Source organism: Gopherus evgoodei, chromosome 2 (assembly GCF_007399415.2).
Source record: "Gopherus evgoodei ecotype Sinaloan lineage chromosome 2, rGopEvg1_v1.p, whole genome shotgun sequence".
Classification (NCBI taxonomy): Eukaryota; Metazoa; Chordata; order Testudines; family Testudinidae; genus Gopherus; species Gopherus evgoodei.
This window is the reverse complement of record NC_044323.1, coordinates 126578937-126593473: the sequence shown is the minus strand read 5'-3', so window position 1 is coordinate 126593473 and position 14537 is coordinate 126578937. Positions and strand designations below refer to the sequence as shown.

At 39.8% G+C, this 14537-nt stretch overlaps 1 protein-coding gene across 4 annotated transcripts in view; it reads right to left on the bottom strand.

Annotated features, from left to right (window-relative positions):
* The window catches only part of SLC12A7 (solute carrier family 12 member 7), a 283500-nt gene that overhangs the window by 31131 nt on the left and 237832 nt on the right, over positions 1–14537 (bottom strand). For all 4 annotated transcript variants that reach the window (XM_030551652.1, XM_030551653.1, XM_030551655.1 and 1 more), the window contains exons 18-20: positions 12685–12880; positions 8200–8369; positions 7872–8003 (exon numbers count right to left, since the gene is read on the bottom strand). In XM_030551652.1, coding sequence (XP_030407512.1) covers positions 7872–8003; positions 8200–8369; positions 12685–12880 — 498 coding nt within the window. The remainder of the gene's footprint in view (positions 1–7871; positions 8004–8199; positions 8370–12684; positions 12881–14537) is intronic.

Here is a 14537-nt window from a genome sequence, read left to right as displayed (position 1 = left end):
CATGATAAATTGGCCTCCAAAATGAGTGTTTGATACTGCTCCATTTTGTTTTCTGTAGCAAATCAGCAATAAAATGAAAAAAAATCTGTTAAAACCATATTTTGCCATCAGGGTTGATAAGTTGCTACCTCAAAATGGAGAGCAGCAGAGGAATAACATCCTCCTTTATCAAAAGGTGTGGATCTTGAGCGAGCTCAGTGGTTTATCCACTACCAAGGAGTTGGGGATGAGATAAGAGAATAACTATTACAATTCCTTGGCTGGTATGTAATATTTTTTGTCTGCCCATTTGCAGGTAGGTGCAAGAGTGGCAGGGGTCTGCCATATGTTACAGGCTAGTGGGAAGAGTGCCTGGTTAACAGGCAGTGCAATCTTGGCTTGAGGGGGTGGTATGAAGAAGATCCAAGACAAAGTGATGGGATTCTTGTACTCTTCAATGAAAGGTTGAAGAGATTCTGCAATCTGTCCCAGGAGGACCTAAAATCTTCTGCATAGGAAGGTGGTTGTGGCATCACCATGTCCCCTGGGAAAGAGGAAGATTTATTTGAAGTTGTGATGCTGATGGCTGTTGTGGAGCCTGAGAAATGTCTAAACATGAAACATGAAGATGGGAACCCGGTTGAATTGGTGCCCACAGGCTGTCCAAGGATTTCAATAGGCCCATTGAGGAGGTCAGTAGGGGAAGAGACCCCAGGGAAATTCATATTCGGAGGGCTCAGAGCACCTTTTGGAATCTGTAAAAGCAGCAAAGAATCCTGTGGCACCTTATAGACTAACAGACGTTTTGGAGCATGAGCTTTCGTGGGTGAATACCCACTTCCTCAGATGCATCTGAGGAAGTGGGTATTCACCCACGAAAGCTCATGCTCCAAAACGTCTGTTAGTCTATAAGGTGCCACAGGATTCTTTGCTGCTTTTACAGATCCAGACTAACACGGCTACCCTCTGATACTTTTGGAATCTGGTGAGTCTTTGTCAGGGTATACTTCTTAAGGTGTTGGATAGTAATCTACAGAAGAAGCCTACACCAAGATCTCTGAGTCTGGAGTATCGTCCCTTGAGTCCAAAGGAAGTGCTGTGGGCATCAGTGCCAGAGGTGGAACCAGCAGTTGTGTCCGTGCTGCAGGTACTGGTGGATAGATAAGTACCAGAGGTTCAACTCTTGCTGCAATCTGAAGAAAGGAGGTGGTTGGTAGACATAGCGGTACTGGTAGTAAACTCCAATTGGTGTTCCTAAAGAGTTGGGACTCCAGTTCCTTCAAAATGAAGAGGTCTTCATGTGAAAGAAATCTAGAGGCTGCCAGAGGGCTATAATGATGTATAGTCAAGACCAAAGACAGTATCAGAGCCTAAATCAGGAAGAGAGTTGTGATTGAGGAGAGTGCTGATGGTGCTCTCCAGGTGGGATCCCTATGCTCCAAGCCCATATAACCCAAGGAAGATGGTACCAGAGAAGGAACAGGGTAAGAGAGGGCTGAGATGAAGATGATACCGGTGTGTTGAACGTCCATACATTTTTATGAGTCTCGATGCCTGGAAAGTGCTAGGGAAGATGGTTCTCATTGCTTCTTGCTAGGAGGCTTATCACCAGACATCTGTATAGATGGTACTGTGGCATGGTGCTGATGTTTGATAGAAGCCCAGAGGTACCCATTCCAGACACAAGATCTCATAAGAAACAGTTCAAAGTCCTACCTCTTTTTCTTTTCTCAGGAGAGACTTTCGTGTTTAGAGTGCTTCATCTTCAAAATAGTCCCAGTAGGTACGGAAGTATTGGGTGGGGATTCAGACTTCACAGGCCTTGGGGAAAGCTCCAGGAGGAGAATCTTCAGCCTTTCTTTGCAATACCTTCTTTTAAATCCCCAGCAAATTTTACACTTGGGTGGGATGTGAGTGTCTCAAAGACACCAGAGACAGCTAAAATGCTCATTATTCAAGAGCAAAAACCTACTGCTCACCTGGCAAGCTCTTAATCCCAGATCTTTGGCATACCACAGATATGTGGCTGACAGGGCCAAGGAACTGATCCCAGAGACCAGGGAAAAGAAAAGTGGGGGAAACCCCCATTAAGGCACAGATTTGACCTTAACAAGAAAAAATAAGTTACTAAGAAAATAAAAGAAATAATAAAAGAATGAATAAATAAGGAGCTATTTGGAAGCAGCAGACATGCAGTTGCCCTGTCTCAAGCTACAGCATTTGAGAAAAAACTGGAGCAGCAACAGGTTCACATCTCCCTATATGCCTTTGCTCTAAAGCCCGAGGTTGTGTAGTGCACAGGCATGAACTGGTGGACATAGCTAATTCAAATCTTTGGTTGAGAGCACACATGCATGTGCACATTATATGGTGGAGCACTCAGAGAGACATCTACTTGAAGAAGAAAGACTTGTGAAACATGGTTTTTTTTTTCTGCATTAGGGAGACTATTTTCTTGAAGCAAAAGTTGATAATGGTGTTTTGACTGTGTACTTCCTTTCTCAATAAGATTTCTGTGACCAATTGATCCAAACCCTAATGAAGTACATTTTAAGACTCTAATTGACTAGAATTTTTTTTTTTTTAATTTTTTGGATTAAGCCATTGAAGTCTGTGTCAGCATTGAGGAAAGCTGGGAATTTGTGTAGAAAAGAATACTCAGATGGCAATAGCTGCAGGTAAAGTAAGTAACTTTATTTTGTTAAATAGTGTCAATCTGACTGCCAAGAGGGAAACTAGAACATACAGTATACAACTTTCACTGCGGCTGAATGTAAATAATAAAGCTAATAATATTTATAGCTCCTCCCTCCACTAGCGTCCCAGTGCAATAAAACAATAACTTCAAGACTGATATAATTTTAAAATAATGAAATACCTCCATGTACAGTTTGGAGGTTATGTCTGTGTCTCCAGTCTGATTTAATGAATACCATGTTGTATTTCAGCCTCTGTTCTGAGTGTAACTTTTATTATGTCCTACACTGTATACTGTAACTGCCATGTTGGATTGCATCAGCACTCTTACGTTAGGGGAGATGGTGCCCAGATGTCTGATTCTAAATGAAACAGGAACATAAAGGGCCATGAACAATTGAATGCCTTACCAAGATGGGGGCAACAGACTGAACCACTGATTTTTAAATTCCTTTCTGCCACCAACTCAACTTGAAGGGGAATGAAAAAACCAAGAGGAAGGACAGAAAGAAAAATGGGGTCAAGCTGTAAAAAGACACATGCCTTTTAAGCAGAGGGAGCCAGACCCATGCCAGAAAGGGAAGACCAAATAGCATGGCAAAAGAGGGGTCATGGCTTCCCAGACACTGCCCAAATTCCAAAAGATGCTTGAGAGTAGTGAGGACTCTGAGGGAGAGAATTGTGTTCAGGTGTTTCTTGCTTTTTCCATAGATCTGTAAATCTCTTAAGCGTTTTGAGTGTGTGTGTGTGTGCGTGCGCGCATGCACACCCCTTTAAGAAATTCCTTTGCAAAGCCTGTGTGTCTCCATATGGTCCCTGAAGGGTGTGACTATGGAAACCAGCTTACACAGCTAGGTGGACTCTGGAGGGAATGTGTCTAAGCAACTAGGGGATTCAGAAGGGCTGAGGCATTAGTCATGTCTAGGCAAACGGATTATGGGGCCTCCACTGCCAAGAGGAGTGTCGAACACGGGGTCTGCTCTTGGAATCCATACCCGAGTAACCCAGAACTAGAAACAGTGATCCGTTACTACCCAGACCTCAACACTGGGTCTCTGCCATAGCAGACTGGTGTTCATTCTGAGACCAGGACTGGACCAAGTTGTGACAATGACTAAGAATAACTCTAAATCCAACTTTTAAAAAATACACAATGTACTAGATCTACTCAGGATACACCTCTGTATAAATTTTATATAGTTTGATAACTTTTCTTAAAAGATGAGTAAAAAAATGAAAGGTCAGACTGACAAGGACAAATTTCAACCAGACCCCAATTTCAAAGACTTCCTATGAAAAATCTACCATGAGAAACCCAACAAAAACTACACAGAAAATTAACTGGACATAAAACCTAAGACAATGAGAAATTTCACACCAAGAGTATATCTACGCTAGGTTTTATCTCATTAATTGATTGGCAGTTAAGTTGGTTGACATAGTAGTAAAAGCTATTCTGGACACTCTACAGATGTAGATTAGATTGTAAATATGAGGTGGGGAAGCATAACAATAATTTCATTGCCAAAGTGACAAGCATGAAACTCTGTTTTTTGGCTCACTCTGGATCTTATGCTTGGGCTGGACTGGGAATGTGTGGAGATGGCACCCATCTCATGCCACATCCAGGGGAACCTCTCCCCTCCGGAATGAAGGAGCTGTTTTAATTGCACAGTCTCAGAGGCTGAGGCACCCTACTACGTTTCAGAAGGTGAACAGAATGAATACTATTTTGCTAAGAGGCACTCTACCAATGAGGCCTCTAAGACATTCTAATAATTTTTTATCCTTGAGTAACTAGAGGGTGGCTCTTAAGTATCATCTCTGCAGCTTCATCCTTGCTGGAGACCTGCAACTCATGAACCAAGAAGGAAAATGGGTAAAATGCTGGTGTTGGAAGTCTTGCTGACACTTTGACCAATAGCAGCATAGAGAATTTCGCAAACTTTTGCTGTGGCTCTGTTTCTTCACCTTCACCAAAGCACCTGCCAAAATTCCAACTAAAGAAGCAGTTTCAGGTGGTAAACAATTGGCTTAATCAGGATTTGCTTACTTCAGAGGACAGGATTGTGCATTTTTGCTTCAAGGAATCTTCAAATTATTTTGTGGCTAAAATAGCTTGGAACCACACATAGCTATTTCTGTCTTTCCCCAGTAGGGAAAAATTGAGCCTTCTCTGCTTGACTTTCCACTGGCATTGCTCATTGACGTGATGGAGAAGCTGGCACCTCTAAATTAAGTTCATGCCCCTATATGTTGGTGAAAATTAATTGGAAAATGTTTTGGAGCCACTTTTGGAGCTGGTGGTAAATACCTCCTTGGGGTGGGGGGAGGCAGAGGGAGGGTAAAATGACAGGTTATTTTTAAAAAAAATATTGTTAGAGACCCTTGAACAAGAAACCATTGATGTTGAGTGGAAATTTAAAACTAAGAGCTAGGAGATTCCTTGGTTGGCAGTGAATCTTTTTGTCAATGTTTTTGTCTAATTTTATTTTATTTATGATAGGTTGGCATAGGTAGCCAAATACATTTTGCTTGTGTTAAGAAAATTCTTACAACCATTTCACTGAAAAGCTCTAGCTCTTCTATGCTTTGGAGCATAGGCTTGAAATTTGGTACAGGTGTCACCAGGACCGGAGCTAGTATTTTTAGCGCCCTAGGTGCATGGCCATTTCACCGGCCTGCGCACTGGTCCCACGGCTCCGGTGGACCTGCCGCAGTCGTGCCTGCGGAGGGTCCCCTGGTCCACGGCTCCGGTGGAGCTGCCGCAGTCGTGCCTGCGGGAGGTCCACCAGAGCCGCAGGAGCAGCGGACCGTCCTCAGGCACGACTGCGGCAGGTCAACCGGAGCCGCCTGCCCCCCCCCGGCAAAATGCCGCCCCCCAATAATCCTGGCGCCCTAGGTGATTGCCTAGGCCGCCTAAATGCAAGCGCTGGCCCTGGGTGTCACCCTGTCATCAGGGATGTGCCTTTTCCATTCCTGTGAAAATCTGCCCAAATTTGGCCAAGTTATAAACCTTTGAAAAATCTCATGCTCTTAGAATTTGGCAGCTAGATTATCAGAAAATTCCTTCTGTACTAGGCATGCTCCATCCTCTCACAGCTCCTATATCCCTACTGGACTGCACATGAACCATTGCCACAGAGGGACTGAACATGCTCCACCCCAGAGATTCAGGGGCTGAGAAGGACTTCCTGCAATTCCTGCTCCTGCTCTCCATTGGGCACTGTAACCGAGAGCAAGGAGACAATCTCTCTTATGCCCTCAATGCTTCCTTTGGTGGGCACAGGTAGTGTGGAGGAGGAAGCTGCCTGACTGAATGCAGAAGGAACAAGAGGGAGAGGGAGTTGGAGGTAGTAGATTGGGACTTAGAAGGAGGTGGAGAAGAGGGAGATTGGCTTGGAAGGAGACAGGGACAAGGAGTCTAGGGTGGAAAGGAGTAAGGGAATTAGGACAAGGATTCTAGTGGGGAGACTGAGAGTAGGGGTGGAAATACTGAGACTAGATGTGGAGACTGTGAGCCAGAGTTAGGGGGCAGAATGGGACTGGCTGGGAAAGGAGATATTTATAACTTATTTTTGGATTCCTTGCTCATCACAAGCTCTCACACAGCAGCATCCACAACTTCCTATCATTTCCTGTTGGCTAGAACAGTCTGTTCTGTCCCATCATGGTGAATGACTTGGCCTTAGATATATCCATCTTTGTCACCTTCTGCCTGGCCTACAGCTATTCAATATGTCTGGGCATGAAGCTATCAGCCCTTAAGAAACTCGAATACAGAACACTACAGCATGTCTCCTTCCTGACTACGACAATGCAACCCTAATTCAGCCCCCTGTTTGTGTAGTGATCACATACTATTGTTCTTTGTTTGTTCTCCTGCCTCATTTGTTGCAGAAATTCGAAGGTGTGTAGTCAATGAGGCAAGGGATTACAGGAAAAGAAATAATGGTCTTATGGTTAAGGCAACTGAATGCTGCCCTGGAGAATTGATTTCAAATCCTCATCTATGCCAGTGAATTCCTATACTAGGCATGTCATGTAGACCCAACTTTTCACAGATGTCACTAATTGTGTGTTTCTCTTTTTTTTTTTTTTTAGCCCAAAATGAAGTATCTGGGGCCTGATTTCCAGAAGCTCTGAACATTCGCAGCTACAGCTGAAGTCAATTGGAGATGTGCTTTGATCATATCAAGTGCTATACAATACTAAAATCACTTAAAAATGAGGCCATAATCATCTCAGATTGGGCACCCAAATTTAGTGGACACTTTTGACAATGTTTGCCTTAATTTATTTGTGCCTGAATTTATAAATGGGGATAATAGCCCTAGTCTCATGGGGTATTATGAAAATTAATTTATGTTTCTGAAGCACTTCAATACTTATTCTAATCAGTGCCAAAGAAAAGGCTCTGAGGAAATTCATAATTCTGTATTCATAATAGGATTTGGATAGTGTACAGTCAACAAAACAGAGGTCACACACTAAAATCTGTGGATAAAACAAAATTTTGAATAGCTGCTCATTCAGTGAAAGCTTTCCATCTTGTGCACTGAATGAGGTGGGGCCTTATGGAAAAAATAGTTTGTGATAATGTAGTTAAAACCTGTATCATAAAGCATACATACAAGGGGGTCAAACTGAGATTGCACAGGCAACATGAATTCTCTCTTTTCTTAGTTTTGAGTATTTTGTAACTAGGAAATGAAATACAAAAATTTATGGTAATATAATATTAAGGTTGCCCAGTTAAAATCACAGTCAGAAAATAGGTTTCAGAGTAGCAGCAGTGTTAGTCTGTATCCAAATAAAGAACAGAAGCACTTGTGGCACCTTAGAGACTAACACATTTATTCAGAAAACACATGTGTTAAGGTACAATATGCAACCTTAACTCAACCATATTGCATACATGCAGTATTTGAATATGTGTATTAAACTGACTTATTACTGCTTATATTGTAAAAAATACACCATAAAATATACAGGTTGCATTATGTGGTTGAGTTAACACTGCTGTAGGAACATTAAATTTTGCTTTTCCTGCTATTTTAGGCCAAATACTACGATCTCTTACTTAGTTTACCCTCCAAATGTCATTAGGCAAAAGAAATACCAGGAGTCTGAGAAAGAACCTCCAAGTTTAGATCAAGATTTTCAGGTAACCGGTAAAATATACAGGAGCTTACCATTTCAACAACCTCCACTTCAGCATTAAGTCGAAGATGATACAAAAACATCTGAAGGTCCTTTTTCATTTGAATACTGTTGTCATCCATTTGGGCAACAGTGAAGATACGCATTTTGCATTTTCTCCACACCTATTTAAGGGGAAAGGCATTTTATATGACAAACGTAGAAATAATTTTTGCCCCTTCTGTTCACAATCCTTTAAACAGCTAAGTAAAAGAGTATATAAGAATTTATTTAGTAATTTTATGTAATGCTTAGTGAAAGAAAAGTCATTGCTGTTCATTTTCTAAGACAAGATTTCCCTTTTTGAGTCATATACTGTACCTTGTGCTGTCGAAGCAGGAAAGGAAGCAACATCAGCATGCCACCATCATGAACAATCCACCACACATCTACGTTCCCTTCAGAAAAGCGCTCTTGATTTGTTGGAAACAAATCAATGTTTTTAGCAACCAGCAGAGCTTGTTGTGCCGCTGTTGTTTCTCGGACTGTATCTGAAATCAGAACATTTGAATGAAAATTGGTAGTTGCTGAAGAAGGCTATTAGATGGCCAAAATCCACAATGCCACTATTGTGAAAAAGGATAACTTTGGTTAAAAGCTGATCCTGCTTAAGAGAGGAAGCAAAGACAGCAATCTCACACATCCAGATCCACACAAGGTGGATAAAAATTAATGATTTTTTTAAAATTGATATTTTAATTTAAATCACATTTATTTAATTTAAATACATTTTTCTTTGAAAAATAAACCTATCTGAAGTCTGAAAATATGCCAACCTATATTAATATCTTAACATAAAATAATGTAAATTAAATTTAAAAAGAGCATTGACACAGTATATGTGTGCTGCTGAAGTTTTAAAGAAAGTCAGACTACAGACCTGGTGGAAGTCTCTGGCTAAGCACCTGGAAACAGAGTTTATGGAAGTGTTAAATCAGCTTTAACAGTAATATCCTCTTCCACAGAGAGAATGCTATCTTTCTTTTCAGTTTTTCAGCTAGACCAGTTCAAAGTTGAGAAATTAACTGGAAGTTGAAAAAGCAGGAATACTTGTTTCCCTCTTCTAATCTCTGAATATAAACTAGGTGCAAGAGGATGAGATCAACTAGTGCAAAAATCTTGAAGGACATGATGACCAGAAACAATTAGTTCAGTTCACTAACTAAAGATAATACTTTGTTTAATAAACCAGTTAGTTTTCAATGCAAAGCATGTTCTGACAAACTTCCTTTTTCTTCTTTTGTATTCAACACACTTAAGATAGTATCAGAGGGTAGCCGTGTTAGTCTGGATCTGTAAAAGCAGCAAAGAATCCTGTGGCACCTTATAGACTAACAGACGTTTTGGAGCATGAGCTTTCGTGGGTGAATACCCACTTCCTCAGATGCATGTAATGGAAAAATCCAGGTTAAAAAATTAATTTACATGCATCTGAGGAAGTGGGTATTCACCCACGAAAGCTCATGCTCCAAAACGTCTGTTAGTCTATAAGGTGCCACAGGATTCTTTGCTACACTTAAGATAGTTTTAGTTAACTAATAAAAACATTTGGAAATCATGTTTTTGTTCATTTTAAATTGAATTCCAATTTCCATCCAAAAGCAGCTTGACACAAATCATGAGTAAAAATTTAATAATCATCAAGTAAATAAGAAATGTGTCATTCACCATTTTCTAACATAATAAAAAGATTTAAAACATAGAAGAATTTATGCTAAGCTATATAACTGCCTAAATAAATGTGTATAGCTATAGGCCACATCTACACTACACATTTTTGTTGATGCAAGTTATGTCGGCATTCAGCTATCAAAATTCGTATATCACTCGTGCATAATTGGCTGCTTGTGTTGGCACTGTGTGTACTCACTAGGAGTGCTTGTGCCAATGTACAATGCAGTTCATCACAAGTAGGTATCAGTGTACCATGTGCCACCATCTGCCATAATGCCTTTTAGGACATTTTTGCAATGTGTTGTTGGACAGAAATGACTTGCCTAAAGATCTCTGGGAGCTAGGAGTTAAGTTTCCAGCATGCAACTTTTTCCATCCCATAATGCTATTCATATCCCATAATTTTTGTGCTTTTAAAAAAATTTCCCACAAACTCACTCAGCACTTTTTGGTGTCCATCATCTTTGACAGACACATGGAGTCCCACAGAGGTCTGCACTAGTCTCTCAAACACTGGAAATACAGGACACACAATTCTCCTGTATTTGCAGACCTACAAGAAGTACTGCAAGAATGGAGGATATGATGATTTCTCCAAAAACAGTTTGCTCAGGGACACACAGCAAACAGCAATTCAAGATTGTTGATGGAGTTCATGCTGACAGTGGAGTCCTACTTCTGGGCCTGAGAAATGAGCACTGACTGATGGGTTCACATCATAATTCGGGTGTTGAATGACAAACTGCAGATGCGAAAGGCCACATTCTCAGATCTATGTGCTGAGCCCACCACAACCCTGCAGAACAGGGACACTAAAATTGAGAGCTCCATTGACAGTGGAGAAGCGAGTGGTGATTGCACTCTGGAAGCTTGCAATGCTGGATTGCTACCGGTCAGTGGGAAATCATTTTGGAGTTGGAAAATCTACAGTGGTGATTGTTGTCATGTGGGCTATTACTGCACAGGGCTGTGACTCTTAACAATGTGCAGGACACAGGGAATGAATGTGCAGCAAATGGGGTTCCCAAATTGCGGAAGGGTGATAGATGACACACACATCCTACATTGGCACAGAGTATATCAAAAGAAATGTCTATTTTTCTATTGATATGCAAGTTTTGGTGGATCACCAGGGATACTTCACCAATATCACTGTGGACTGGTCAGGGAAGATGTGCTTGCATCTTCAAAAACACAGGACTGGTCAGAAAGCTGCAATCAGGGACATTCTTTCCCAACTGGCAGACTACCACTGACAATATGGCAATGACAATAGTGATTCAGGGGACCCAGTCTATCCCTTGTTTCCCTGGCTCATGAAGCTGTATGCTGGCTACCTCAACAGCACCAAGCAATGATTCAGCTACTATCTCAGCAGGTTCAGAATGACAGTTGAATGTGCTTTTAATAGACTGAAGGTGTTTACTCAATACAATGGATCTCAGTGACAAAAATATCCCACTGGATAGCTGCCTATTGTGTCCTGCATAATATCTGTGAGGCAAAACGGGGAAAAGCTGCTGAAGAGTGGAGAGCAAAGGTGGAGCATCTGTCTGTTGATTTTGAACAGTGAGACATGAGGGCTATTACAAGTGCTTAACAAGGAACTGTGCAATTGAAGAAAGTTTTCAAAGAACACTTCAACAGTCAGCCGTTGTTCTGTGTTGCAGTGGTTTCTTGGCCAGGAGTTTTGTGCGCTGTTAGGAATTATGATTGCCGTACATTTATAAATTTGAGTAGATGTTTTACTGAAACTATGGATTATGCTGTACAGTTATAAATATTAGACTGTGTGTTTTCTTGAACTAGGAGTTCTGTAGTGCTTTACATTTACAAGTGCTGCGTGCTTTGAGTATTTGTATGCATTCTGCAATATGGGTTGTAAACTAATAAAGATAATTTAATTCTCCATAAACAGAAATTTATTGAATGTCAAAAACAGTGCAGTTAAACGATGTACAAAAAATAAGAGGCAATGCAGTACAAACTTTAACATAAATTAACAGACTAGGATTCTCAAATTGGAAAAGCAACAAACATTTCTGTCCGCTTCAGTGCATAAGTACAGTCTGTTGTGACTACTCATACACTAACCATGATTCTCACAGGTCAGAGTATGTGAAGTTGTGGTTCTCTTTGTTAAAAAAAATTTTTTGACCAAAAATTTTAGAGTGAAAATTTCAAAACAAAATTAAATTAAAGTTTTATTTTGTTTCTAACTGAAAATTTGTTTTCATTAGAATTGTTGATCATTTTTTTGAAATTTCATATTTTAATTTTTCCCTTTTTTTCCCATTTTTCTCTCCTTTTGTCATTTGGTGCAATAAAATGAATAATGTTCAAGTCCCCCCTGACACTTTTTCCTCTCTTTGTTTTTCTTTTTCCTTCTCAAAATTTCTCTAATTTGAAAAGTTTACAGAGCTGCAATATGAGAAAAGAAGAAAAAGTGAACCCCAAAAATCCTAGACATCATTTGTTTAATGGCAAAAAATAGGAAAGAAAGAGAAAAAATGTTTTAAAAAATATATTTTGTAACTTGAATCAAAATGAAACTTACAATTTTTAATTTTAAATCAAAGGGTTGTTTTGCTTAGAAATGCTCCAATAAAGAATATACATTTTATTTACTGAAAAAAATCTGTTTTTTTTGCCAGCTCTAGAATTTAATAATCAATTCAACTGATAATGCACAATAAAGAACAGAATCCATTTGCTTCACTTTCTTATTCGTATTGGCTCAGCAGGCTAAAAGGAGTAAAGGCTGATAAAAGAATTTGGTAAGAATTTGAATGCACACAAGAAGTAAATTTCTTGAATAAGAAGGGGCCAATTTTATAATTATTTATGTCCAAACTGTCAAAAATAGGAGCCTAAAGTTAGGCTTTGAAGTTCATATTCTGACATCTAAATAAAGTGTGTTGATTTTCAAAAGTGCTGAGCACCCACCAGTTTTCATTGACCTCAATGGGACTAACATTAGCCTACTATTTTGAGTAGGTCTTACAGTAGAACTGCATATAAATCTCTTATATTTGTTTTTCCAGGTAACAAACTTGCAAAATAACATTTAAAATATATTACCATTATATATTTTAATTAAAATGGCATAAATAAAACTAAGAGAATACATACCAACAAAATTTTTCCATGAGAAAGGATTATCGGTCTGTTTCCATGACTGTGGCCAGGCCATCAGGACTGTATTATGCGTCATCCCTCCCAGACCAGCAGACTGAATCAAATGGGACATTCCATCTCTAAAACTGGGAGATACCACGATTTGGCAAAATCCTTTGGTCTTTTCTACCCCCATTAAGGATTTAATATTCTATTAAAAACAAGAAATTGAAGATTACATGTGGGAATATATTAAAGGAAATAATTATAAATACCATAGTTAATCACTGCACTAAAGCACCAATAAGATGCTGGACACTGGAATATGACATCAAGGAACATTGTTTTACTCTCTCAACCCAACGAATGAACAAGGTACTATGATAACTGTAAAACCCAAGTTTTAAAATCACTTTGTGTGCACAGAAGTCTTTGCTTCTTAAGGGGGAATGGAATATGAGTAACACAGTGTTTGAGTCACTTTGTTCAGTATTTGATAATAAGTAATGCTTGGTGTGGGCTATGGCTGGCCATTGTTGGCATAACCTTGTTGGTTGGTGAAGGCCTGTACAGAGGTACTGGGTCCATTATAGGTTGAGATAGCCAGTATTTTTGGAAAATGGAGAAGGATGCCAGGAGCTCTTTAAGAAACTGTTGTGAGGCCAGTGCTCAAGAAAGCAACTTCTGGTATTGACAATTTACAGGAGTACTGTGGCACCTTAGAAACTAACAAATTTATTTGAGCATAAGCTTTCGTGGGCTACAGCCCACTTCATCGAATGCATAGACTGGAATATACAGCAAGAAGATATTTATACATACAAAGAACATGAAAAGGTGGAAGTAGCCATACCAACTGTAAGAGGCCAATCAACTGAGGTGAGCTATCATCAGCAGGAGAGAAAAAAAACAAAAATTTTGAAGTGATAATTGAGATGACCCATAGAAGGTGTGAGGATACTTAACAAGGGGAAATAGATTCAATTAGTGTAATTTAGTTTAGTTATTGACCAGTATCCAACCTCCGATTCAGGGTGAAGGTCAAGAAGGCTGTAGCAGTGCAAAACTGAGAGCTTTGAGAGTCCTCTGATTTCCTTACCTCCAAGTCAACTGAGTTTTGGGCATGGAGTAGAAACTGTACTAGTTGTGTTAACTTCTAGCAATGGATAAAGACAATATGTTTGTACTGATTATTATTGTTAGCAGCTTTTCAGACCACTGCTTTTCTTAAATTGTTTGCACATGATAGCACAAGTGGATGAAGAGTCACTTGAGTTGTTCCGTTCTTATCTTAACAAAGGTTAATTTTAATTGTTCTTTTGCCCAGAATATCTTCTCCCAAGCAGTGCCACAGGGTCTATATTGTCATAGCTCTTGTTTAATGTGTACATGAGTTTGCTGGGAGGCTTAATAAGGATGCATGTGCTGTAAAGGCATTCAGCATGTCAATGGTAATCAGCTCTAAGTCTCCAAAATTGACCCAACTGGAGATATGGAATTAATTACCGAGTGTCAAAATGAAATCGAAGCTTGGATTGAGGCTTCTTGATTTATGTCTGGATTAAGTCTCCATTTACTGTCTGAAACTTAATCCAGACAAGATAAGAGATATTGGTGGTGGGCTGGGAAAAGCTGCTGAAAGACTGAGGAATTTATTATGGCATCTCTTACAAATAAAGTGCACACTGCCTCAATAACATAGCTGCATAAATTTGGGTGTGTTATTAGATTCTACTTTGCTCCTTGACGTGGCCAAGAGAGCTTTTTTCCATCTATGCCTCATGAGAAGAGGTCCTTGTCATAATTATCCATGTTTTGTCACCTCAATATTAGACTTCAACTATCATGCACTGTACATTAGGCTGTCC